Genomic DNA, 26,266 nt, shown 5'->3' with positions numbered 1-26,266 from the left:
TTAACCACCAAACACCGATACCTAAAAACATGTGCCCAAAAGAAATATGTCACATGTAATAGAACGGAGGGGAGTAATAAATTAAACAAAATTTAGTTCGTTTTTTAATTTTGCAAGTAAAGTTAAAGTAAAAATAAGATCATGATCATTAAAAAAGAAGTTAAAGTAAATTACTATCTTTGTCCTAAAAAAATAGACAAACTTGTAAATGCCATGAATTTTAATATGTAATTGGTAAAGTAAGAAAAGAATGAAAAAAATAAGAGACACATGAGGGAAAATATAGTGGAAAGAATATTAGGATTATTATTTATTGAAGTATTTAGAATTAGTTTATTTTAAAAGATAATTTAAAATGATAAAATTATTTTTTTTAAGAACTGAGGGAAAATAGAAATAAAAAGGTGAATTAAGTATGGGTTGGTTGGTAATATTGTAATTTTAAGGTTCTACCAATTGCATAAAAGAAGTGACACGTTTCGAGCGCAGAAATAGTGAGACCCACACACGCACAATTCACAATTATGCGGATGAGGATCTTCTACCGTGCACAAATGCACAGACAAAAAAAAATAAAATCAATTAAATTAAATTAAATTAAATTATTATTTTATTATATTATGAGGAACAACAAGGGCTGCTGTGCATTTGTGCACATCAGACGAGCCCACTCCCCTCTCTTGGCACACGCAACCCCAGACCTGACCCACCCACACCCACTACTCTTATTTTTTTCATACTAAAATTTAAAATAATGAGAAGGAAAAAAGGATGCTGCACTTTAGACTCTATCACTGCGTAAATTGTTACTATTAAAATTTAAAACCATTGTCTATAAAATAAGAGAGTTGATCTGCTGCGCACCCATTCTAAGCGACTTATGGGCAACAGTTGACGTGGCAATCTCACAATTAATTTTTTTCCTTATCAAATTCGATCCTCCACTGTCTCGTATCATTAATTTTCTCCATAATATATTTATTTCTTCCATTATTAAATTCTTGTTCTCGTGACCTTGTCGCCGCCATTGCAGATAGATTGCACCAAACCTTTAATCTCTCTACTAATTTCTCCTCCTCACTAAATATATTAATGTAATCAATGAATTTTTTCTCCATAAGATCGCCACTTCCCTCAATTTAATGAATCAAACTATTCTTACTATTGTTGTAGAATTAGTAATTTCGCACATCATCAATGGGTTTCTGCACATATTTTTTCTCACCAAATGAGTTTCTGTTGCAAATGCTTTCTCAAATTTTGTGAAAGTCAAACAGCTTTAGCAAATATTTCAATTATGCAAGAGGGATTTTAATTTTTTAAAAAAATTGCAGCGAAAATTTCATAGTCACCGTAACCAGCTATGGAAAAAGCAAATTCTGTCATCGAAAGTGGAGTAATAGAGATTGAGAAAATGATTTTGTGAAAGACCCAATAAAACTAAAATTTGAAGATTAATGAGGGAAATAGGTAGGAGAAATAGGGAAGGGAAATAAATTGTTAAGAGAGATAGGGAATGGAAAGGGAAAGATGGCGATGAAAATTGAAAACAGTAGAAAAAATATTATAAGTAAAAGAATAAAAATATAACTCCACGTCAGCTGTCGCCCATAAGTCGCTCACAATGGGTGCGCAACAGATCAACTCTCTACAAATGTATAGCTTACGGTTCGTATTCTTAATTAAGTGACACGACACACTCACACACTCCCTGGGGTTCGACTATTGAGAAAGAGATATTTTGATAAGTTTCTATTTTTTTTTAATACTATATCCCCAGGGGAGGTGATCAAATGAAAACTCTAAATATTATACAAACTCAAAACTATGATCTGGAACATTGAAAAATATCAACAGATCACAAAAAAACATCAACAGGAAAATGTCAACAGAATTTCAACGGTAGTCAATGATTGATGTTATGTTGATATTGTGTTGATATTCTGTTGATATTAAAATTTTGAAATTTTACATTGTGTTGATATTATATTGAAACTGTGTTAAAATTGTGTTGAGAAATTTTGAGTTTGTACAATATATAAGTTTAATATATAAGTTTGCATTTTATCTACAACCCTATATCCCCAAGTATATATCTAAATCAGAAGTTCTTATAGTGCCTAGTGTGGAGTTTTGTAATTGAGTTTTTTATAATATGAACTTAACAAAAAGAATGAACTGCAGATTTAGTTACTGCATATTACCATCGTCTCTTAATCAACTCTTTTATTTAATTATTCATAGACCCACATAACTTTTTATTTTATTTATTATTTCTTATTCAAGAGACAATATCATCTCTCCACCATATTTTCTCTGAACTATTTATGGATATCAGTACTCGATTTTTTCAATTTAAAAATACAATATTAAAAAAATATATATTAAATACTTAGTTAAAAAAAAACCTAAATTATTAAAATTCAAAAAATTAGAAATTTAATACTAATAACAAAGTTCTTAAAAATAGATTAAAAAAAAATATTCCTACTACGACGACGGCAGCAGCGACGCTGGAGATGCTCAACAACCTGGTCATGTGCCAATTTCTGTACCGGCATTATACGGGTAGTATCGTCCATGGTGATTTGTACCAAATATCCCATAAAATACTAGGGTAAAGTCGCCCATTGTGATTTGTACCAAATATCCCATAAAATACGAGGGTAAAGGGGAGCTTGGGGGGCCTCCAGGCTTGGTCTGGCTTGTCGTCGAGCATTCATCCAATCGAACGTCACGAACCAACTCAGGACCCCCTAGCACCGGTCCCCCGAACTGGCTCGCGACCTCCTCACATGTCGGCTACAAATGAGGTTGGGTTGACTGCCGCCACTTGATGATTAATGACCACCCGACGCTTACTTCGTTCGTTTAGGGTGCGAGGCCAAACTCAACTGGGTGCCACCTGCCCACTTATTGATCCCCTGAACACTCTCCCAGGTTTTGACATACTTAAAGGGCCTCTTGACGTCTTGTTGGTTGATCTTCATCACCGACTTCAAAATGTCGGCATCACACGCTCCGCTGCGGTACAATCTTTCTTCATTGTTGGAGATGCCGGCGAATCATTGGATTTTTAGGCTTACTCGATCGAAATGACTCTGAAGCATCTTCAAATTGCAGGAGAGCTCTTTCCGGCTTCGTTGTTGGTCAACAAAAATTGTAAGTATAAATATGATTATCAAATATTTTTCTATTATGTTTAAGCACTCAAGTCAAAATAGTTGCATAGTTAGAAAAAATAAGCACAAACACAGTTCTTGAAAATTTTAAGTCCAGTGAATTAAGTTAAATGTCAAGGCTGATAAATAAAAATGCTCAAAAATACAAGCAAATTATAAATGGACAAAACTCCTCATCACCCCAACAACAAGCTAGTATTCTTTAGAGCATGAGTAACCCTGGCCCGGATTTGGGCCGCAAGTCCCCTCCACGTCATCATTCCCTCAAATTAGGGGTTCCAGGCCACAACTCAGGCCACAACTATTCATCTGCACTATTCACAACATATTTTAATCGTAAAATAGAATACGTTGAACAATTAAAACCGGGAAAATTCATTGTTCAGTCGGAAAATAGAAAATTACAACATTGAAATTTAAAAATTCAAAAAAAAAACAATTTTAAAACATAAGTCAATTGCGGTTCCAAATTTCTTCAATTACATCCGCTTGGAGGCGTGTGTGTTGATCTTCTTGGCGCAACGCCGCTGAACGGGTCATGACATTGCGCATGTCGGGAGGAACACCTTGCACGGCCGGATCGGTGACAGTGTAGCTACTGCTGGCGCTGACGAGCGGATCGTCGCTCCAAACAGTGGCGTTGTCTCCCTCGTCCTCAACGATCATGTTATGCATTATGATACATGCATACATGATGTCAGCGATTAGCGGACGGTGCCAACCACGGGTCGCTCCCTTCACTATAGCCCAACGTGATTGGAGAACTCCAAATGCGCGCTCCATATCTTTCCGAGCCGCCTCTTGCTTTTTGGCAAACAACTTCCTCCTATCCGTAGTCGGACATGTGATGGTCTTCACGAATACGGGCCATCTAGGGTAGATCCCGTCTGCCAGATAGTACCCCATAGTGTACCGACGGTGGTTGGCCGTGAACTCTACGGTAGGCGCTCGCCCGGCACACAAGTCGTTGAACAAGGGAGACCCGTTCAACACATTGAGGTCGTTGTTCGACCCAGCGACTCCAAAGTAGGAATGCCAGATCCACAACCGTTGGTCGGCAACGGCCTCCAACACAATCGTTGGATGTGTGCCCTTGTGCCCGCTAGTGAATGCTCCTCTCCAAGCCATTGGACAATTCTTCCACGGCCAGTGCATACAGTCGATGCTTCCCAGCATCCCCAGGAAGCCGTGCCTGTCCTCGTGCATTCGCACCAATCTGCGAACATCGTCGGACGTTGGCTTTCTCAAGTATGTGTCCTTGAATGCTTCGATCACTGCCCGACAGAATTTGGCTAGGCAAGCGCGTCCAGTATGCTCGCTCACATGGAGGTACTCATCAAACATATCTGCAGCTGTTCCGTAAGCGAGCCGGGCCGGTCCGCAAATCGCGAGTCCCGGCCCGAGAACAGCGTTGGAGGAGGTTGCGGCTCGGCCCGGGACGGTCCCGAGGACGCAGTTGCGTCCCGGGGCCGCTCCCGAGTCACGTCCCGGCCGGCGTTATGCGTGCCCGGGCCGCATCGGTTGCGGCCCGTCCCGGCGTTAATTGCGTTCGGCCGGGCCGCAAGTCCCCACCGAATTTTTTTTTTTTTTTTTTTTTTTTTTTTTTTTTCTATTTATACACTATATTTGCTCATTTTTTGTAACTCTTCCACACAAACTCTCACTTCACTCTCAATCCTCTAGCATTTCAAGACTTTTTGAGTTCTATGGATTGGTTTAACAGCGACCAACGACGATTTCGTGAACTCCCAGAACTGGCGAGTGCCGCCGACACCCGATCCAGATACAACACCTAGTCCCGGGCTGCCTACCAATGTAGACATGGAATCGCCGGTTAACACTGATGAGTACGATATCAGCGATATGGAGCCAGCTCCACGGAGGGGCAAGGGCAAGGTTGCCGATGAGGATGAGCCGAAGAAGTACAGTCCGCAGGAGACAATGTGGCTGGCCAAGAACTACGTCGACGTCTCCGAGGACGCTGTGATCGGCAACCAGCAAAGCGGCAAAGCGTTCTGGCAGCGGATTGCGGATAAGTACAACGCTGGTCGACCCGAAGGCTCGTTCGAGCGTACCTACGTGAAGCTACGCAAGCATTGGGGTTGGGTGCAGAAGAAGATTAACAAGTGGAATGGCAAGTGGACTAACGTAGTCCGGATGTGGCCGAGCGGGCACAGTGAGATGGACCTTGTGGACAAGGCCAAGGCAGATTACTTCGCTGACGGGAAGAAGCACTTCAAGTACTTCGACGTTTGGAAACTTGCCGAGAAGAGCCCGAAGTACACTGGTGGGGCTGAAGCGGCGGCGAAGAGAACCAAAGTCGCCGCCGGACACTACACTTCAAGCGAAGGAGGTCCGCCAATCGACCTCAACGTGACAGACGATGACTTCTTCCTCTCATCTCCTGGTACTGAAAGCCGTCCGATGGGCACAAAGGCGGCAAAGAGGAAAACAAAGGGGAAGGCAACTGCGAGCTACTCCGCTATGCTGCCGCCGCCACCCAATCCTTCCTTGGACAAGATATCAGACTCTATGTCAGATATGAGTATTACGTTGCGGATGGGCCAGCTGACGGAGTTGACATCGAGGGATACCTCGAGAATGTCGGAGTACGAGCTCGAATTGCACCGTGAGATGATCGAATACCTTCACGCACAAATGAAGAAAAAGTAGTTCTTTTTTCTAGGATTTGTAATTTTCTTTTTTCTAGGTTTGGTAATTTTCTTTCTCTAGTATTGGTAATTTTTTTTTTCTAGGATTTGTAATTTTCTTTTCCTATTTTCTGACTGAACAATGAATTTTTCCGGTTTTAATTGTTCAACGTATTCTATTTTATGATTAAAATATGTTGTGAGATGAATAGTTGTGGCCTGAGTTGTGGCCCGAGTTGTGGCCTGCGGTGTTAATGGAGTTGTGGCCTGAAACCCCTAATTTGAGGGAATGATGACGTGGAGGGGACTTGCGGCCCAAATCCGGGCCAGGGTTATTCATGCTCTTACCCTCGCCACTATTTTGCTTCTTCCATATGTTATGCTTTATTTGTTTATAAATAGTACTAGTACTTGTAATTAATTTCTTTTATTCCGGCGACGATGATTAAAAAGCTCTTGCGCGATTGTTACTTATTTCATACTCTAATTTACTTTCTAATACTTTAATTCGTGTGCTAATATTTGTCCTTCTCAATATGTCATTTGTATAATTGTTTCCGACTCTAGGTAGTAGTGCACAATATCAAGTGGTTGGAATTAATTAAGCTGGCCAATTAAACTTGTCATGTGATTTATGTTTGATTAGTACTACTAAACTGACTCTCGAGTCAAGGGCTTAATTCGGTAATCCTGCATCAAAGTTCATTGATTTTGAATTAGACCCTCTCTAAATTTATATGTTCTACATTATCAAATTTTTAATGTCTAATCAATGAAATATTTTTCATTCGGCAAAAACAATCGTTATCCATTTCTAATCTATTCCAAAAATAGCAACAAAATTTCCTTGGTGAATTGCATTAAGTATTCTAGTATATATTTCTTTAATATACAATCCTAGTTAATAGTATTCTGCGAACTTGGACGAGAAATTAATAAAGGGAATAAATAGTGGTAATTTAATACTCCTTTTTTCCTATTTTAAGCACGTGCAATATATGAAGCAGCAAATGCAGTGCAGCTTCATGTGAAACAATGCATCACTGGTTATTTTCCACCATGTTTGACATTTGCTTCCATCCTCATCCTTTATTAAATGCTAATCATTCCTGTAATTACTCCATCCGGATCTTATCCATAAAATTGAATTGATATTTGATACATCTCGTGACGATTATAATAGAATTCCTGAATCGGATATAAAACATCGGACTACGGATTGACCAGCTCTAAATGCCTCATTTATATTTTTTAATATAAGAATAATTGAGGGCAGCACTACAATCCTCCATTGTCCAAAAAATCAGAAGGAAGAAATGGTTGAGGCGAAAGTTAGTCCAATGAGCTTGGCGTTGCACGTGGTACGCGGGCGGTGGTTCTCCCTCTTCGCGTCGTTCCTGATAATGGCCGGCGCCGGCGCCACGTATCTCTTCGGCGTCTACTCCAAGGAGATCAAGGCCTCTCTCGGCTACGACCAGACGACGCTCAACCTCCTGGGCTTCTTCAAAGACCTCGGCGCCAACTTCGGGGTCCTTTCCGGCCTCATCGCCGAGGTCACGCCCACGTGGTTCGTGCTCCTCGTCGGATCCGCGATGAACTTCACCGGCTACTTCATGATATGGCTGGCCGTCACCGGCCGAATCGCCACCCCCAAAGTGTGGCACATGTGCGCGTACATATGCATCGGAGCCAATTCGCAGAACTTCGCCAACACCGGCGCGCTCGTGACCTCCGTCAGGAACTTCCCCGAGAGCCGCGGCAGCATGATCGGCCTGCTCAAGGGCTTCACAGGGCTGAGCGGCGCCATCCTCACGCAGCTCTACCTCGCCGTCTACGGCAACGACTCCAAGGCCTTGATCCTCCTCATCGCCTGGCTCCCCGCCGCCCTCTCCGTCCTCTTCGTCTACACCATCCGCGAGTTGAAGGTCGTCCGTCAGACCACCGACGAGCTCAACATCTTCTACCAGTTCCTCTCCGTTTCCATTCTCCTCGCGCTCTTCATCATGGCCATGACTATCCTCCAGAAATTCGTCCCCTTCTCGCCCGCGGCCTACGCAGGCAGCGCCACCGTGGTCTGTGCAGCACTGTTTCTACCTCTGCTCATCGCCATCAGAGAAGAATCCAAAACTTGGAGGGATCAGATTCAGATTCAGACCATCACTCCTCCTCCCCAAATAACCATACAAAATCCGGTTAACGAGGAAGAGAAATCAACAGCCAAAGCATCTTGGTTCACTCACACATTCTTGAATAAGCCCGAGAGAGGGGAAGACTACACAATACTCCAAGCCCTCTTGAGCACCGACATGATTGTCCTGTTTGTCGCAACCTTCTGCGGATTAGGTACAAGCTTAACCGCCGTGGACAACCTCGGCCAGATCGGGGAATCGCTGGGCTACCCGCAGAAGACGATCAACACATTCGTCTCACTTCTCAGCATATGGAATTACTTCGGGAGAATCTTCGCAGGATTCGTGTCGGAGAGTCTTCTCACCAAATACAAGTTCCCTCGGACGCTAATGATGACATTAGTCCTGTTATTATCCTGCACCGGCCTCCTCCTCATCGCCTTCCCATTTCCAGGATCGGTCTATGCAGCATCAGTGATAATCGGGTTCTCGTTCGGGGCTCAGCTGCCGTTGCTCTTCGCCATAATCTCAGAGCTGTTCGGCCTCAAGTACTACTCCACATTGTTCAACTGCGGGCAGCTGGCGAGCCCGCTGGGGTCGTACGTGCTGAACGTGAAGGTGACCGGGCCGCTCTACGACAGGGAGGCGTTGAGGGAGCTGGGGAAGAAAGGGTTGAGCAGATCGGCGACCAAGGAGCTCATCTGCATCGGCGCCAGATGCTATCGGTCGGCGTTTGTGATTCTGGCTTCGGTGACCTTCTTCGGAGCGGTGTCATCTCTTATTTTAGTGGCGAGGACGAGGGAGTTTTACAAGGGAGATATTTACAAGAAGTTTAGAGCCGAAACAGAGACTACTACGACTACTACTCAATTGGATGTGTCCACCAATCACTAAATCAATGTACAGTTTCAAGTTTAGGTGATTGTTTTAATGTAATAGCAGAAGCAAGAATATGGTTTATCTCTTCTGTTGTTCATTGTATTGGATTTTAATTAATATGATCTCTGTACGTCCAATTAATTCATCTCGCATTGAAAAGGAAGATACAATATATTAGTATCATCATTTGGTGGAGACGCGTGAATTATATACAAACAAGTAGGAATAGTTTAACATTATTTGGCACGTGATTTGTCTTATAAGGAAGTCATAATCATTCACATGTTGTTTTTCACTTTTTAATGCTCTCACTTTCTTCATGAACATCACACTTTGGCGTATTCTGTATGATTAAGTTCTAAGCCCATCTGTGTTCAGCAGACAGAGAACAGATTTTGTGTGTTCGAGTGTACCAGTTCAAAGGATTGGTGCAACAGCCATAACTCAAGTTTGTTTTCTTCTCGCTCGTGTCATCTTTACTTGTACCCTCGATAATGTTACCATACAATAACATAGTATTCCCTCCGTCCATGATTAAATTTATCATATTTGATCGGCACAAGTTTTAAAAAAGAGTGAATTACATATTTAGGACCTATACTTGTACTTATGCACGTTTTAAAGTTCTTTTTATTTTTTGACATTTTTTAAGACGAAAATACCCCCAAATGGATGAAGAGCAAATTTATACACTATCTTCTCTCCTTTTCCTTTCTTCTTCCTTTTTCCTCTTTGTCTAAATGACTTGTATAATTATAAGAAAATTTGAGAATGGATATAGTTAAATAAGGAAATAAGACACATCAAATGTTCAGCTAAGTAGTTTATTTTACATTATTTTGTTAGAATTGCGAAGAGAAGTTTATGATATGAGAACCCACATAATCGCCGGGAGCCACCCACTTGCTAAATACACACAACCAAAATAACCATAATTTCATCCAATCCATTTATCGCTTATTAATTATTCCTCACTTTACAATTAATTAGATTCATATATTCACTTGTTGAAATTCGTCATTCAAATTTTTAATCTTTTATTTACGGGATCTTTAATTAAAATACTCCACATTCGAAGCATAATCACAAATACTCTAGTGTGATAAAGGAAAACGACGTGAAAATGTAAAATTTATCATCATATGAATAAATTGTTCAAAAAGTTTAACAAAATACAAGAAAATAAGATTAACAAATCCATAATTTCAGTTCTAATTTTGTTATAGTAAGACGAAATAGGAAGAAGGTGTAAAGAGAGAAAATGGTGAAGAAATTTGCTCTTTACTTCTTTAGGGATTTTTGTCCAAAAAAGGGTCAAAAAGTGAAAAGAACCTTGAAACGTGCATAAGTACAAGTATAGAGACCGTAAACGATATTTTGCAAGTATAGGGACTACAAACGTGCGTCGTGATAAGTATAGGTCATAAATATGTAATTCACTCTTTAAAAAATTGTTTGACTTTATGTAGTAAAGTGACTAGAAATTTATATATTGGTTTTATAATAAAACGTGAGTGGAAAAAGTTAGTGGAATATAGAGTCCACCTACCAAATATAGTAAAAATTAAATGGGATACTTATTGGCAGATAGAATAAAAAAATGAGATATTTAATGACAGATGAAGGGAGTAACAAATAAGTACTCCTCATTTAGGGTGTCCACAATGGAGGCCCTCTTGGGCATGCCCAGGCCACCATTTCTTGGGCATGCCCAACAAACTTGGCCCTTGCCCTCAAAACTTGGCCACCACAATGGTGGCCCTCCGGGCCACCATTTTTTTTATTTTATATTTCAACAATTAAAATTATTTTTATACATTTTTGGTATATTTTAATATTACTAGAATAAAAATTATATGCATATAAGAAGTAAAAAATGCATACTTAAAAAATTACTAAAATAAATTGAAATCAAATTGTCGTCGTATTATAGATAGGGTAAAATTATACAACGACAATGTATTAAATACAGTAAAAAAAATGACGCACACCGCCCGACTACTCAGTGTCGTCATCGTCATCCATCACATCATCGTCACCGCCTCCACCGTCGCCACTGCCACTTGCACCGACCCCACTGTCGCTGGCACCGCCCATCTGCGACCCTTCGGCCCATCCCAACTTTGACCTCAGTCGAATAATGAGGTCGTAGTAGAATCTCCTAGTCTCCGGATCAGTTGACTTCTCGTACAAGGCCAAATTCTCCTGAAGTTGCTTCATCATCTGCACCTCTAGGGTATGAGCCAAAGCCGCCTGCGGTGTTGAGGGCATTGTTGTAGAGGTCGCAGCGGAGAACTGACAGCCGGTTCTAGATTCCCGGATTGCGGCACGCTGGCCCTACGGACGTGGGCGCCGAGAGAGTCTGGAGGGGGGCTCCTCCTTCGAAGCATCATCGTTCAGGTCGAAGGCGCGTGAGTCACCACTACTGTTGTAGTTGCCGGCGATGCCCAGTCTAGTCCGCTTCGGCCCAGAGACAGGATCTTTGTCGATGAGGACCCTGAATTTCGGGCAGTCACGCAGAACAAGGTATTCATCCTAGTAGGTAAACTTCGGCCACGATTCAGTATTGTACAACTGATACGACAACGCTCGTACGTCGGCTTCGGTGCGGCCGCTCTCAGCAAGGCGGAGTTGGGTCTCGTATATGCCATTGAACCTCTTCAACGCTTTAGTAATCCTTCCGAACTTCTTCCGGACCTGGCTAGCTGTACGCTCGACACTCCCATCTGGTTTGAATTCATTGTACACATCGAGAACGCGATTCCAAAAGCAAACGTCGGTCTGATCCGTACCGACTATAGAATCGGTCGTGACTGCATACCAAGCTCTGGCTACAGCAATGGATTCTTCATTGCTATAGTAGGTCGACCACCGGCTTCCACCGCTACCGCCTCCGCCATCGCCATCGCCACCGCCGCGTCCGCCGCCTCGCCCACCACTTCGGCCGCCACCTCCTCCGGTGCCCTGCTCTCCTCGGCGGCCGGCGCTTCGACCACCGCCGCCGCTTCGCCTCCCACCATTTCCGCCATTTCGCCCACCTCCGCCGCCTTTTCGCCCCCCAACGCCTTGATTTCGCCCACGGCCGCCTTGAGTACCGGACACCGGGGTCTCTGGTGGTGTTCCCATCAACTGTTCCAACGTGAATCTATCAGATTCAGATAGAGGGGATTGGGTGTATTGGAATTGGGAGGATTGGAATTGCTGAGAAGGGTTGTTGATCGCGTCCATATTGGGTCGGTAGTCGCCGAACCCCGATTGGGGACGACCCACGTTCCTCTGCGGCTGAGAGGAGGACTGACCCCGGAGTTGGGGTGTCTGTTGCCACGGCGGCGGCGATTGTGGACTCCACAAGTGCGTTGGAGGGGGGGTCGGACTCGATCTCCACGGTTGGGAAGACGAAAATGCGCCAAATCCTGATTCTCCATAGCCGGGAGAATCATTTCCACCTTGCATTTTGTAGACTTTGAAAATGGTAGGGATTGAAATTTTAGAGTTTAGAATTGAGGAAGATAACAAAAATGGAATGAATATAGTATTTATAAATATAATTTTCGAATTTAAAATATATATATATATATATATATATATATATATATATAAAATCGGTGGGTAGGGCCGCGGCTCTCGGCCCTTGCAGTGGCGGGCCGAGCCGCGGGCCCAAGAGCCTCGGCCTGGCCGAGCGCTCGGCTCTCCCTCGTCCACCCCCCCGAGCCGCGTCCACTGCTCGCCTCAGTAGTGGGGGGCCGCGGGCTGCCCAAGCCCGGGCCGAGAGCCGCGGCCCTCCCACTATGGACGCTCTTATCTACCTGGTCATACTCATACCAAACGAACCTGGAAGAATATATATAACTGAAAGTAGAGAAATCTTTGGGCAATTTCAAAAGAGAAGATGAGTTGTAATCTACGGATCTGGCAACCAACGAGGCTTAAAGTATTTTTTCAGTTCGGTTTAGACATCAAAATCGTAAAAACAATGAGCCGTTATGGACTGAATAAATCAACTTGTTATCCGATGATTGTCAATTGACCCGATTATGAAATTTGTTGGGGAAGTGATGTTGTTTCAAACGTATAAGTTGACCATTTTACATTTTTACGGATCATTCATCATTATCCGAGGTTGAGGGCGCCTGCTGCAACAGGAAGTTTGAAGTATGAGGAGCTCGGAAAAAAATAGGATTTCATAACTAAATTTCTATTTTAATTTTAAATTATATTTAATAGTAATTTTGGTGGAGTGCATAGGCTGTTACACTCATTCTAATATATTTTAGAGGAAAAAATTAATTGCGATGAAAAAGGTTGATACTTCCTCCGTCCTTGATTAGGAGTCACACTTTGACCGGACACGGATTTTAAGAAATGTAAAGAAAATTGGTGGAAAATGTTAGTGGAATGTGAGACCCATTTTTTATATTGGTTTTATAATAAAATGTGAGTGGATTGAGTTAGTGGAATGTGAGACCTACTTATTATTTATGGTAAAAATGAAGTGTGACTCTTAATTGGAGACGGACCGAAATGAAAAAGTGTGACTCCTAATCGGGGACGGAGGGAGTATAAAATAAAATCTGCGCAATGAGTTTGTGCCAAACACACCTCCCGAGCCTATTGAAAATTAGGTTCAGACACCGTTATTCCCCGAAAAGATTGGTTCGGAAATCCGTTGGAACCTAAAGAAATTTGAACATATTCTTTTTCAGTTTAATCTTTTACTTTTTCTTCCTTTTCCTTTCTGAACATTTTCATTCTTTTTCGTCGCCCACGAATTCATTCCGTGTCTACTGTCTAGTTTACTATTTCATCCTGAGAGTTGGCGGATTTCTTGTCTCAATTCGGAAAATTTAATCAAACCCCGATCGGTACTGATTCATAACCAATTTTGTTTCCACTCATTTCTTGGAAACCTTTTGTTTCTACTCGAATTCTTGTTTGTCCAACTGAACTAAGTTCTTGTGCTTCAGTTTCAACTTCTTTTCTTTTAAAAGCCCTCTCTGTTTATTGAAACTCGTTCTATAATTTGTTCTCGATTAGATGAAAGGGGATAAAATGGCAAAAAGATCTTCATTCGGAAGCATGGTGAGAAGAAGGCTCTCTGATATTACTAATTCCCTGCCTCAGCCAAAATCGCCAGCATTTCCTGAAAAACATTTTCTATCTGATAATGCTTCAGCTAACCAACACATTGACTATCTTGTTAAGGTATATGTTTTCTACTATTTCTTAATTGTTTTTCTCTTGTTTAATTACTATAATTCATCCACCTTTTCTTACTGTTTATTAACTCTGTCACAGGAAAAGATGGCCTTGATGAAGCTCATTCAAGAAAAGAAGTAAGTATATTTCCTAACGAAGAACATGCTTTGATTTTATGTGTTTATAACGATTATAGTTATAAATTGCGAATTTTTAAACAGCAAAGTTATAGAATTTAGTGGAAGTGAGGTCCAAAATTTGAAAACATGTCTTCAGAAAATGCAGCTGCAAAACTGGACTCTTGCTCAGACAAATAGTCATATGCTAGCGGTTAGTTTTTCCCTCCCAAATTCTACTGAAAATAAGGATGATGCAGCAGATTTACAGCTCTGTTAATTTTACCTTGTGCAGGAAGTTAATTTGGGCAAACAAAGGGTAGGCTTTTATGGAGATGCTTATTAAAATATAAAGGTATAACATATCCATGTCTCTTGTATTGCTGATCCTTCTCTTCACAGTTGAAAGCATTACAACACGAAGTAGCCTGCAAAGACACACTTCTCAAAACAAAGATATTGCAGCTCAAGGTAGGCTTATTTGTAGTCTATGTTCAATTTGCTTAAATCTTGACTACTGAACCATTAGCTGTTGATGGGGTTCAGTTCTGATTGTTGTGTGTTTGTCAACACGAGGAACAAATCTAATCATCGCAATTTTTCCAAGTGAATGTCACGGAATAGACTTAGAAAGGGGATCATATCAATTGAGAGTTCATGTTTACCTTTGTCTAGCTTACTAACATTGGTGGTGACTTTTTTTTAGGGGAAAGAGGAAGTGAATGTAAAAAAACAAGTTATTCAGGTATTATTGCAGGCAGGGCTGTAAATTGGTTGTTCAAATATCTATGATCTATCATTCCTATTTAAGGTTAATAGCTATTGAATACCTCTCTATTGGTGTGAAGGAAGCAGAGGAGGTAACAGAGGGTTTGGAAATGAATGACGATACTAGGCCTCGAGCTGCCAACGGGAGGCGCCGTCTCTCCAGAAGTGCATGTAAAATCTAGAAAATACAATTCAGCTTTTGAATCTTATGAAGCCTTAGAGATTGTTACCTAATGATACCTGCCATTTGTCAATATACTGCAGCTCTAGGCAGCTCAATGATATCTCAGCAATATGCTGAAATGGAGACAGCACTAAGCAAAAGGTTTCCAACTCTGTGTTTATCTTATTCTAAGCTATGTAAAGATGTTGGTCATAGGATGATGTATGTTTGCTCACATATTCATTATCGTAGGCATTGTGTGAGAAGAGAATCTGGTGGTGGTATGTTGGACAGTATTGAAGGGCGGAGACCATCCATCTCCAGACCATTGCGTATGGCAGTGGAAAAGGTTCAGTCTTACAAAGAAATACCTCTCAACATCAAAATGAGGAGATCACATTGAACTGGAGTTGCAAAATCCTACGCATTTTCCACTTAATTTGTTTTACATACATATATGTCCGTATGACCAAGTTTAAATTAAATTCTGTATAATTTTCTGCTGTTTGCTTATATCGATGGAGATTTATTCTACGTTTCATGATTGTTCACTAGTTTTGCACGATATTGAGCAACGGAAAGAAAATTAAAAAAGGAATTAATTGCGATGGATGGTTATTATTGCTCCATAATAATAGAATCATTTTGTCATTTTGGTATGTTACATAAATAATGGAGTTATTTCTCCTTTTTAGTAAAAATCAATACGGAGTACATTTCTTCTCGTACTCTCTCTTCATCTCTCTACCTTTTTCATTTCTTACTTTATTCTTCATTTACTTAACGCACTTATCACAATTTTTCTTAAATCACGTACTGAAAAGTAACGCATTCACTACCGTGTAACGGAGGGAGTATTATAGTATAGTAAATTTCCTGAATTTAGAGAGTGATCACTAATAATGATTACGTCCTGGATCGTAAAGGTTTGTCTTATGGCATGTGGTTGTAGGTTTTTGTTCCAAATTAATGATATAAATTTAACCTTTGTCAGTTATACTATAACCGTTGAATTAGGATGAAGTTCGACGGTAGATCTTCAAAGTTTTAAAAATCATTTAGTGTCTATAAATCAAGACTTATATCATAAGTATATTGCTTCTACTGCTGATTTTATCGCCATGGGTTATATATAGGTATAAAATATACACATGCATGGATTTAAGAAAATGGAAGTATGAAAAGAAGTAAAATAATTTGTCTCAAAACAAAAAGGTGTAAATTGAATCAAGGAAAAAGAGAACTACTACGTTGTGCAAGTTATATAAAATGTCGTATGATTGTGTGAGTGCCATGTAACATCGATCCCACGCTATTTAAAATTGACCATGAGTTACAAAAAAAAGTTATTGTGAATTAGTACATTAAAATTATTGTATAAGCTGTTTTGAAACGCATGAAAAAAGTATTACTTCCGTTAATAATATAGATCGCCAGCTTCAGCTTTTCATCTCCTCCCATCCAATTATCCAAACTACTTTGCCTCTATATAAATGAAATGAAGAGAAGCCAAGACAAGACGAAAAGATAAATAAAAATAGAGTAATGGCGGATTCTAAAGTGAGCATGAAGCTGCTAATCGACAACAGAAAAGTGAGACGCGTGTTGTTCGCGGAGGCCAGCAAAGACTGCGTTGATTTCCTCTTCAACATACTGTCTCTGCCAGTTGCCACCATCATACGGTTGTTGAAAGAGGAAGGAATGGAGGGATCCCTTCCCAACCTCTACAAAAGCTTAGAAGATCTCAACGACACCTACTTAATGCCTAACCTGAACAAGGATGCCTTTTTGAAACCTGTGGTGCCGGTCTCCAGTTCCTCAGTTCCGCTTTTGGCCCTTCCTGCTACTCAGACTCGGAAGAATTTTTACAGATGCGGCAATTGTAGCGTTAACAATTATAACGGTACTTACAATCATGTTTCGGATGACCCACGCGCCATTTGTCCTTCATGCTCCCGGGTTATGAACACGCAATTGGCCTATGTGGCTCCTCCCGCCACGGAAGTGGCATCGAAAGAGGGTGGTTTGGTGAAGGGGGTGGTGACTTACATGGTGATGGACGATTTGGTGATCAAGCCAATGTCTACTATCTCCAGTATTACTATGCTCAATAAGTTTAATGTGAAGGAGGTCGGTTCTTTGGAGGAAAAGACTGTCGATCTGGGAATGAAGGAGGTATCATCTCATCTCATCTTTTCTTTCACTTATTCCCAGTATTTGGATTGTGTACTTTATCAAACTATGAAGACCATATATGTTTGTTTGTTGGTTAGGCTATTAAGTTGTTGAAGACTTCATTGGAGACTGACAACGTTCTTACAACCGTCTTCTGTTAGTTGATGAAATGTTGACAGAGTCTGCTGCTGCTTCATCTGTTATGCTTTTTTTTCCCTTTTTTGATTGTTGGTCTTCTCGAATGTAGTGCGTGCATGAAGTATTAGAAAAAAATGCATTGCGTGCGTAATTTGTACGCTCGCAAGATAGATTATAGCAGCATATATGAATTTAAATTAGTCTATATATGGTCCAAGAGGCAAGAGACGCTAGTGTTATATTTTAATTCCCATGAATGCCTTCAACATGCAGGACATATAGAGTAATAAGTTGAACTGAAGCATTGTGCATTTATCCCTTCTATGCATAATTACTCTGGAAATGAAATTAATCTTGGATCTCTATGTTATTTGCTATACAACACCTGGGGGCCGGGATACTCTATATATACTTAATAAATAAATAGTGAAACGAACTCGGTTCAAATCCTTCATAGACGTCGATGACTCAGAAACATAAATATGTACATGGAGATAAATAGTCAACTGAATTTCAATCATCATCAAAGCAAACATTAACAAGTACTTTAGATGCAAAATAACCTAATTGTAGTAGTAGTACTTGAAAGGACATACTAGCCTAGGTAATATTAGCACCAACGATCAGAACAAATAAAAGTTAGCTTAGAATATATGATATCATATCACACCATATTTGAGACATCGGTCGCGTATAGGAGAAATTGGACGTGATTCTATGGTGGGGTTGGGTAGGGTAGGGGGTGACTCTGGGTAGGGGTCTGGCGGCTTTGGGACGCGCATTGCATGGTGGGGTACTTGGGCAGGGGGTTGTGGGTGTTGAAATTAAATTTTTGTGTATAAGTTCTAAGGGTCATAGCACCCTAATATAAAATCAAGATCAAATCTTCACCCTTAGATTTTAAAATGAGTGGATGAGATTAAATCTTACGAATCTCAATAAATAGTAGACAAAATATCAACTAAAGGATAATATCGTCATTATGTTATCATATGATAATTTTCGTGAATGTTTTTTTATATCAACATAGTGTATTACAAATATCAACAATATGACATAAGAATATCAACACTAGTACAAGAAAATATCAACACATTTATTGAGATTTTTACATGGTTCTATTGAGATTTTTTTTATGTATATTTGTTGATAAAAATCTGGATATCAACATTTACGAAAACTAAAAAAAAAATATCAAATTTTATTATCCGAACGTCGTCGGAACATTTGCAATTGAGATCTCGTTGGAATCCTTATAAAATTATGTTTAATTTGATATATTTTTTACGAAAAAATAATTTAAATCGAGAGAGTTACGTAAATTTAAAGTTTTAAGATTATTTTAATGAGAGAGAATTGACATTAATACCCTCTAATATTATTTATTAATTTTCTTAATTAAAAATATAATCTATGTGGCATTATTTCAACCACTAGATCTTCTAATCTAATGATTAAGATTTAATCTTAATTTGGGATTGCTAGTTAGCAATTTATCACTCCCCTAAGTTCTCATTCTATATGACTATGTCTATAAATACCATCTCACTTCACTCTAATTTCATTTCGTATTCTCAATCTTAGTTCTTTTAGGACAACATAAGTTTTAGCAATTTTTTCATTTTGAAAAACATTATCTACAACGTGTTAAATATATATTAGTAGTAAGACATATTGTAGGAGATGGTAATATGGTATATATGATCCTTTCATATTACAATCATTCAATTATTTACATTATAATAACACCACATGAGCATTTAACAAACCAAACATAAAGCATATGGCCAATTAAGATCAATCCAATCATACATTAAGATCAATCATACAACTAAGATTAATCATACATTAAGATCTTAAAATGTATATAGTATCCAATCCACAACTAAGATCAATCATACATTAAGATCTTAAAATGAGTAGATGAGATTAAAGCTCATGAATTTTTAATAAATATTAGATAAAATATCAACAAAATAGTAAAGTAGTCAATAGGTTAAAACATAATTTTAACGATTTTTTTCCCATCAACATAGTAACATGAGAATTTCAACATAAGTACCTGAAAATATAACACAGTTTTATTGATATTGTACATGCATTATATTGAAATTTTTTGATGCATTTATTGATATAAAATCTGTTTATCAACACATACGAAAACTAAAATAAAAATTATAAAATTTTATCATCCGATCATTGTCGGAACATATGCAATTGAGAATTCGTTAGAATCCTTATGAAATTGCCTTTAATTTGATATATTCTTTATGAAAAAATAATTTAAAACGAGAGAGATGCAAATTTAAAGTTTTAAGATAATTGTGAGGAGATAGAAAATGAATAGCTTTAACTACCATATATTATAAAAGAATTAACGTTAAATACTTTTAAAATTATTTAATAATTTTTTTAATTTAAAATATAATCGACTATATTATTTCAACCTATGATCTAAAGACTAAAATTTGATCTTAATTTTGGCTTGCTAATTAAGTTACTAGTCTATACATATATAAAAGGCGAGTTTTGGCCGTAATTTGATATATTTAAAAATAATGGGGTGAATTTGAATTATTATAAAATATGTAACTCTCATGAATATTTATTTAAATATTTTAATGCTTTGACTAATCTTTAAATAGGATAATGAGCATTTAACAAATTTTGTAACCTCTATTCTCTTAATTTTATAATTTATGATGTTTTAATTTCATGATTTCTCATATTCTAATTTTGCGCCTATAAAAAGCATAGAGTTGTAGATGAATTACACATTCACCATTCTCTCTCAAGCTCTCAACATTTTATTGTATATTTTAGAGTATTGCTCAATTTTTGGAACTCCATCAAGTTCATCGGTGCCAGCGGGTTTGAGAAGTTATACACATTAGGAGGAAGACGTTTCATCTTTGGGGATAATACGTCAATTCAAAAGTACTAACCGTGATGTACTTTGTCGTGCGGAAAGAGGGTTTTTCTCAACTAAACTTATAGTTCGGTTTATTTTATAATTTTCGTTGTAATTTCCATTTCATTTTTTTTATTGCAATAGTTATAGTTAGAGTACTGCGTGTATATGGTTCGAGAATTCTATGCTAATATTTTTTACAGTTTTTAGAGATGGAAGAATTGTAACATAACTCAAACAAGCATAATGTTTATCTTCATCTTTACACAATTTATTATTTTATATATTTATATTCCAACTTGTGCTGTAATTATATTATATGGTGTCTCAAAAATAATATTTTATGACTTATGATGAATTAATAAATGGTGCATAATATGTATATTTTCAATGAGATAATTAAACCTTTCAAAATAGAGTTGATCAAACAATTAGTTGTTCAAACAAAATAAAATAGTTTACAACCAAATTTTGGTTTACTAATAATACTATTGTTGAAATTAGGATTTGGCACTTAATTGTTCCGGGATACAACTGATTTTCTGATTTTCTATAGAGATTCTAATTATCTTATATGTAGGTGATCAACTAAGTAAAATATATACTTATATTAAATATATTTTACAAAAAGAAAATTTGCAGCATTGAGAATTGTAAAGTAGCATAAAAAATAATATAGATTTTTCATATTCCAACAAGCCACGTTTAAAAGTACAATAAATAAAGATAAACGTTCCAACATTCAAAAGGGCTATCATTATTCATTAATATAATAGTGTTAATTCAACCAATTAATGTAATATTTTTTGTATAGTTTATCATTTGAATTTTTTTATGTTCATAGTTTTGACATTTTGAATATTATGAGTTATCGATTTATTATTTTGTTAAAAGTGTGATATACATTATTTTTAGTTGAGAAATATGAAGGATTGTTTTAAACATATTTTTTAAATGTGTCTAACACTTGATATAGTCTCTTCATCGTTGTCCAAATAATTATGTCTACCTTGATTCCATTTCAAATATGTTTAATTTTATGTTTTTAAGTGTAAAATGCATCGAGGAGCATATATTTATTGAATTTTTATTATATGTATATTTTTCTATTTTTAAATTTTATATAGTTATATTTTCATATTTTAATTAATCAATTAACAATTTAAAAATATGTGATAAAAAAAATATTTTATCGTGCATCGCACGTGGGTTAACGCTAGTATATTTAAACAGCAACAATATTATAAATAGGGAAATTTATTCTTATATATCTTCAGAATTTGAATCTCCAAATCAACAATTTTTAAAAAGTATAACATGGTTGCATCACATAGAGATTTATTTCAGGTGAAATCTACGTACAACTAGAAATTAACAATTCACACAAACTACACAAACAAAACGTATAGGTTTTTTACTGCAGAAACTGTGACCTCTTTAACCCAAGTGCGGAACTATCATTCAAAAGTAAATGAAATCATAATCTACATTTTCACATCTGTAATACATCATGGAGTATAAAATAGATACATATATAAATCCTAATGCTCATTGGTAGGTAGGTCAAAATCACTGATAAAAAGTAAAGCCTTTATAGAAGGAGAAAAACATATGGAAAGTTTGATTAAAAAGGGGGAAAAAATAAAAGACATAGTAGTATAATTTAAGAGACAACACATCTAGTAAGTGAAGCCTCAATTATCTAGTTCTAAAAATAGGTCGAAAATAGCCCTCGTGATAGGAAGGGCAGAAAATCCATGTGGCCACATCAAAATGAAATCGCTCCATCTCCATCAACAACAATCACAAAGCTCTGAATTTCTCTAACCTGAGGCATAACGCCAAATGAACTCCCCCCTCCATCTCCACGCATCAGTCCCTTTCTCCAATCCTTGTCTCTCTACTGTTTAGTCACTCTTCACTCCCCTCCAACCTCTGTCGCCAACACTCACTGCCCACACTACTACATTTAATTTCGCCTGCCCCTTCTCTCAGTTTACCTTCGCTCTCTCTCAGGTTGCCGCTCTTCGCCTTTTTTCTTAAAAATTCAAAATTTTCAGCTCACATTCCTCTCTTCTTCTTCCTGACTTTGACTTTTGAGTGTTATTTGTGATTTACTGTGTTAATCTGCTGCCCCTTTGGTTGAAAATTATGTTTAGGCTCACGTGGTATGTTTTCTTGCGAGATTATTGATTTAGGACGTTTTCAAGGTTTTGCTGCTATTATAGTTCCTGTCTAGATTTATTGAACCTCTAAAGAATCATTTTTTTTTTCTGTTGAATTTCGGTATTCAAGGATTTTAGGGATGTGATGATAGTGTAAGCTTACATTCTGGAATTTTCGACCCTCTTTCATTTGAAGGAAAACTTAAAGGGTAGTGGGTCAATTTCAGTTTTCAACTGCTTTTTGGTGCAATAAATGGAGAGAACGAAGAAGCATAGGCAAGTGAGCCCAGAAAGGGCCAAAGTGTGGAAAGAAAAATCGCCCAAGTATCAATACAATCACCACTGCGAACTGCAGAGCCAGAAGGTAGCTGTAATTTACTATCTATCTCGAAATCGACAGCTCGAGCATCCCCACTTCATGGAGGTCCCCCTGTCCTCTCCCGATGGCCTTTACTTGAGAGGTTAATTTACAATATGTTTGAACAGAAACTATTATTTGGTGAGGTTTGTGTTCTGAATTTTGACAATTGTGTTTGTTTTGTGAAGATGTCATTGAACGGCTTAATGCTTTGAGAGGCCGAGGCATGGCTTCGATTTACTCCTGGTCCTGCAAGAGGTAAAAATCATTTCTGCACTCTCTTTTTCTGTGCCATTGTAATTTGAATTCAGTATCTCTTTTTGGTTGTGGAATATGTTTTGAGGGTGATTTGTGGATGTAGGAGTTACAAGAATGGATATGTATGGCATGATCTGTGCAATGATGATTTGATCCTACCTGCTCACGGGAATGAGTATATCCTCAAGGGCTCGGAGCTCTTCGAAGATTCCAATTCTGGTAAAATGTAGTACTAGTATATTTTGCAGTGGTTTATATATCATGCAATTTGTGTGCAAAATAGGTTCAGAATCAATTTATATGATCAGGCTTGTTTAATCATGTTATTGTTTCATGATTTTCAATACAAAAGGGCTGTAGGTTTTGTGCTTTGGTAGGAATTCTTTATTCCTGTGTCAAACCATGCCTTTCTTTCACTGTTGATAATAATTTTCACTCTCACCTATGATTATCGCCAAAATCCTGTTCAAGGGTCCTCTTTGAGCTTCTTCATTCGTTCTATATAAGTAAAATAACAAGTTTTGCTGTTTTATACTGATGGAGTTCATGCCATTATTTCTTGATTTCATGCACAATCTGACTTCCTAATGATTAATGCTTGATTTGTAGGTAACTTTAGTCCTGCTGAGACTGTCATATTACACAATCAGAAGGCACTTCCAGAACCACCATCTTCAAGAAGCCAAGAGGAGTCGTCATCTTCTTCCAGCTTGAACGACAGGACTACAAAGACTTCTCAGGATGATGAATTATCTCCTCCGGACCAGCGTCCTTGCTCCTCATCCGTGTCTCCCGAGTGCAGCACTGAAAAGAATTCGTCATGGAATGGCTCTTTGAGCCTGACCGAGTATAAAGTCTACAAGAGTGATGGTCTTGCTGATGCTTCCACACAAACCGAGGACAATACTAACAGAGGTGCTAGAGCCCGAGATACTTGTATGAGAGGTGTGTCCACAGATGATGGATTAGCAGAGCCTGAAAGTAGTGGTGCTCGTCCTAGCCAAGCTCCTTGCTTGAAAGCTACTCCAGAGATTCGCCGAGACTTTGTTTCACCACCTCCTTCTACATCCAGTGTTTCTTCATCATGTGGCAGGACTGATACCTTGGAATCTCTCATTAGAGCTGATGCTAGGAAGCTCAACAGCTTTAGGATACTTGAAGAAGAGGAATTTCGAGTGCCATCCCATTCTAAATTAAAGGCTTCGAATATGATAATGCAACTAATATCCTGTGGTTCAATATCTGTCAAAGATCACAGCTTTGGCCTAATCCCGACCTACAAACCAAGGTTTTCACACTCCAAATTTCCGTCTCCACTGTTCTCAACATCATTAATGTTGGGAGAGCTTGATTGCCTGGCAGAGAATCCTCGTCTTATGGGCATGACTTTGGAGGACAAAGAGTACTTCAGTGGGAGTTTGTTAGAAAGGAATATGATGAAGGAAGGAGCACCCAAATTAAAAAGATCATCTTCGTTTAATGCTGACCGGTAAGTCCTGTTCACCTCAGTTAGCTTTCATTTTTTGTAAAGGAGTTCAGGTTCTGCTCTAAATAACATCTGTTAGTTGAACCGGATTTGGATCTCAACCTCCATACCGTACCTCCCAAATATGTGGATATACCTCAATAACTTGCCATAATCTGGATTTTTCATCATCTAAGTTTATGACTGTTAACGTGTCATGTTTTAAGAGATAAGATCATTGAGTACCTCCTAGGATAGGAGATGATTTGCAATCTTGCTTTCTTGCCTGGGATCCTTTATCTCTTAGTTATAGTTTTTTTTTAACAAATGTTTCAATTCCTAGCAAAATAAAGACCTGAAGAAAGAAAAAGAAGAAACAAGATCCTTGATAACATTCTGATCTTGAGATCTCTTAAAGCTCAAGATTATGTCTTTGAAAAAAACCCCTAGATTAGGTGTTGCAACAACACATTTATTTTTGGTTTCTGCTGGTTATGCTGTAGTACTTGAGATTGAAGTGATAAATAGTTATAGTAATTTGGCAAGGATTGAAATTTGTTTTATACTCCCTCCGTCCCACGTTACTTGAGTCACTTCTTTTTTGCACTTGTTTTGAAAAAATAATACTAATAAATAGTTAAAGTGGAGAGAAAGTAAAGTAAGAAAGAGAATAATATAGTTAAGACTCTTCTCTACATTATTCTTTCTCTTACTTTTCTTTCTCTCACCTTTAACTATTTATTATTATTTGTTCAAAACGAGTGCCAAAAAAAATGACGCAAGTAACGCGGGACAGAGGGAGTAGTTTATTTTTTACTGGTATCAAACAATATGGATGCATAGCTATTTGAGGTGAAACGTCATGCTTGTTTCTTTTGGATTATAAATTCTTTGTTTTGCTCTTCATACCGAAACTCTAAATCCTTTCAGAAGTACCGAGCACCTAGACTCTACTGAAGACAAAGAAGAGGGAGGTTCCACCCGCACAAAGTGCATCCCTAGATCAATTAAAGTTGCTTTAAGCAAGCAGTCAAGATGTGAATCAATGCGGTCCCCTGTTTCCGAGGGACCAAGAATCTCATCTGACAGAGTGGGAAGTTCACGAACGTCCACACCTGCCTCTTCCATTGGCGGGAGCAAGAGACTTACTGAGCCACTCTCAGGGAAAAATTTATCGAACAAACTAGATTCTTCCAGAAATCTGAACGAGAACGTGATCCAAATTGAAGAAAGTTAAATGCCAACCCTTTATTTTACCACTAATAATTCAATTTCAAAAGTCCACACTACTTTTCCCTCTTCATGTAGATTGAAGTATTCTTTTCCATTTTGTTCAACAGGCTTACATCAGGAGCTCGGGTTATAATTCATTCAAAAGTATGTTCTGACGTTGAGGGTAACTCATAGTGGACATGTACGAGAGTAAGGAGATTGAAGAATTTACATGGAGTACTATTTTCTGAAGGAATTATTCATGTTGATAAATGAATGGCTGAAGCCTTTTGAGGTGACTCTTCATCTACTACATAAGCAATTTTGTTTCCCTTGAAATGTTTTTGAGTTAAGTTATACTGAATCTTCGACACTACATAGTGTCGTTCTTGCTGTAAGAGAGTTAGTGTAGCCGTGTAGGAGTAACAGACATGCCAGGATGGTGAGAGAAAATTCAGCTTGCGTTATTAAGCTATTAGTTTACAATGGTTTTTGTTCTA

At 38.3% G+C, this 26,266-nt stretch overlaps 5 protein-coding genes across 10 annotated transcripts; 4 read left to right on the top strand and 1 right to left on the bottom strand.

The window, feature by feature from the left end:
* LOC148933216 (uncharacterized) lies at nt 1-4,388 on the bottom strand. The gene is made up of 2 exons (XM_089059607.1): nt 3,666-4,388; nt 1-21 (listed from the first exon to the last, which is right to left on the bottom strand). The coding sequence occupies exons 1-2, from the start codon at nt 4,386-4,388 to the stop codon at nt 1-3; spliced, it is 744 nt and encodes a 247-aa protein (XP_088915733.1).
* A 2,571-nt stretch (nt 4,389-6,959) lies between these two features.
* Nucleotides 6,960-8,986, top strand: LOC125224560 (protein NUCLEAR FUSION DEFECTIVE 4-like). Its single transcript, XM_048127981.2, has one exon. It carries the CDS (start codon nt 7,150-7,152, stop codon nt 8,854-8,856), a length of 1,707 nt encoding a protein of 568 aa, XP_047983938.1. The 5' UTR covers nt 6,960-7,149; the 3' UTR covers nt 8,857-8,986.
* Nucleotides 8,987-13,537: 4,551 nt separating this feature from the next.
* On the top strand, nt 13,538-15,638 carry LOC125185485 (shugoshin). Of its 2 annotated transcripts, XM_048082013.2 has the most exons (10): nt 13,538-13,703; nt 13,876-14,043; nt 14,137-14,174; nt 14,259-14,367; nt 14,449-14,472; nt 14,556-14,624; nt 14,860-14,898; nt 15,002-15,092; nt 15,186-15,246; nt 15,337-15,638. In XM_048082013.2, exons 2-10 carry the CDS (start codon nt 13,876-13,878, stop codon nt 15,485-15,487), a joined length of 750 nt encoding a protein of 249 aa, XP_047937970.1. In that variant the 5' UTR covers nt 13,538-13,703; the 3' UTR covers nt 15,488-15,638. The 2 variants fall into 2 exon arrangements, with proteins under 2 accessions (XP_047937970.1, XP_088919366.1); XM_089063240.1 differs by lacking the exon at nt 13,538-13,703 and having other exon boundaries at nt 13,710-14,043.
* Nucleotides 15,639-16,629: 991 nt separating this feature from the next.
* Nucleotides 16,630-17,420, top strand: LOC148933215 (uncharacterized). 2 transcript variants are annotated; one of them, XM_089064934.1, is made up of 3 exons: nt 16,630-17,026; nt 17,090-17,259; nt 17,358-17,420. In XM_089064934.1, exons 1-3 carry the CDS (start codon nt 16,630-16,632, stop codon nt 17,418-17,420), a joined length of 630 nt encoding a protein of 209 aa, XP_088921060.1. The 2 variants fall into 2 exon arrangements, with proteins under 2 accessions (XP_088921060.1, XP_088921059.1); XM_089064933.1 differs by having other exon boundaries at nt 16,630-17,259.
* A 4,597-nt stretch (nt 17,421-22,017) lies between these two features.
* Nucleotides 22,018-26,266, top strand: LOC148933214 (protein SOSEKI 3-like). Of its 4 annotated transcripts, none has more exons than XM_089063361.1 (7): nt 22,018-22,324; nt 22,701-22,934; nt 23,020-23,089; nt 23,193-23,308; nt 23,699-24,578; nt 25,485-25,786; nt 25,895-26,266. In XM_089063361.1, exons 2-7 carry the CDS (start codon nt 22,727-22,729, stop codon nt 25,918-25,920), a joined length of 1,602 nt encoding a protein of 533 aa, XP_088919487.1. In that variant the 5' UTR covers nt 22,018-22,324; nt 22,701-22,726; the 3' UTR covers nt 25,921-26,266. The 4 variants fall into 4 exon arrangements, with proteins under 4 accessions (XP_088919487.1, XP_088919488.1, XP_088919490.1 ...); XM_089063362.1 differs by having other exon boundaries at nt 22,670-22,934; XM_089063364.1 differs by lacking the exon at nt 22,018-22,324 and adding an exon at nt 22,331-22,476.

Source organism: Salvia hispanica, chromosome 1 (assembly GCF_029641045.1).
Source record: "Salvia hispanica isolate PSC_SH4W2 chromosome 1, Shi_PSC_v1, whole genome shotgun sequence".
Lineage (NCBI taxonomy): Eukaryota > Viridiplantae > Streptophyta > Magnoliopsida > Lamiales > Lamiaceae > Salvia > Salvia hispanica.
This window is presented reverse-complemented; position numbering and strand designations above follow the sequence as displayed.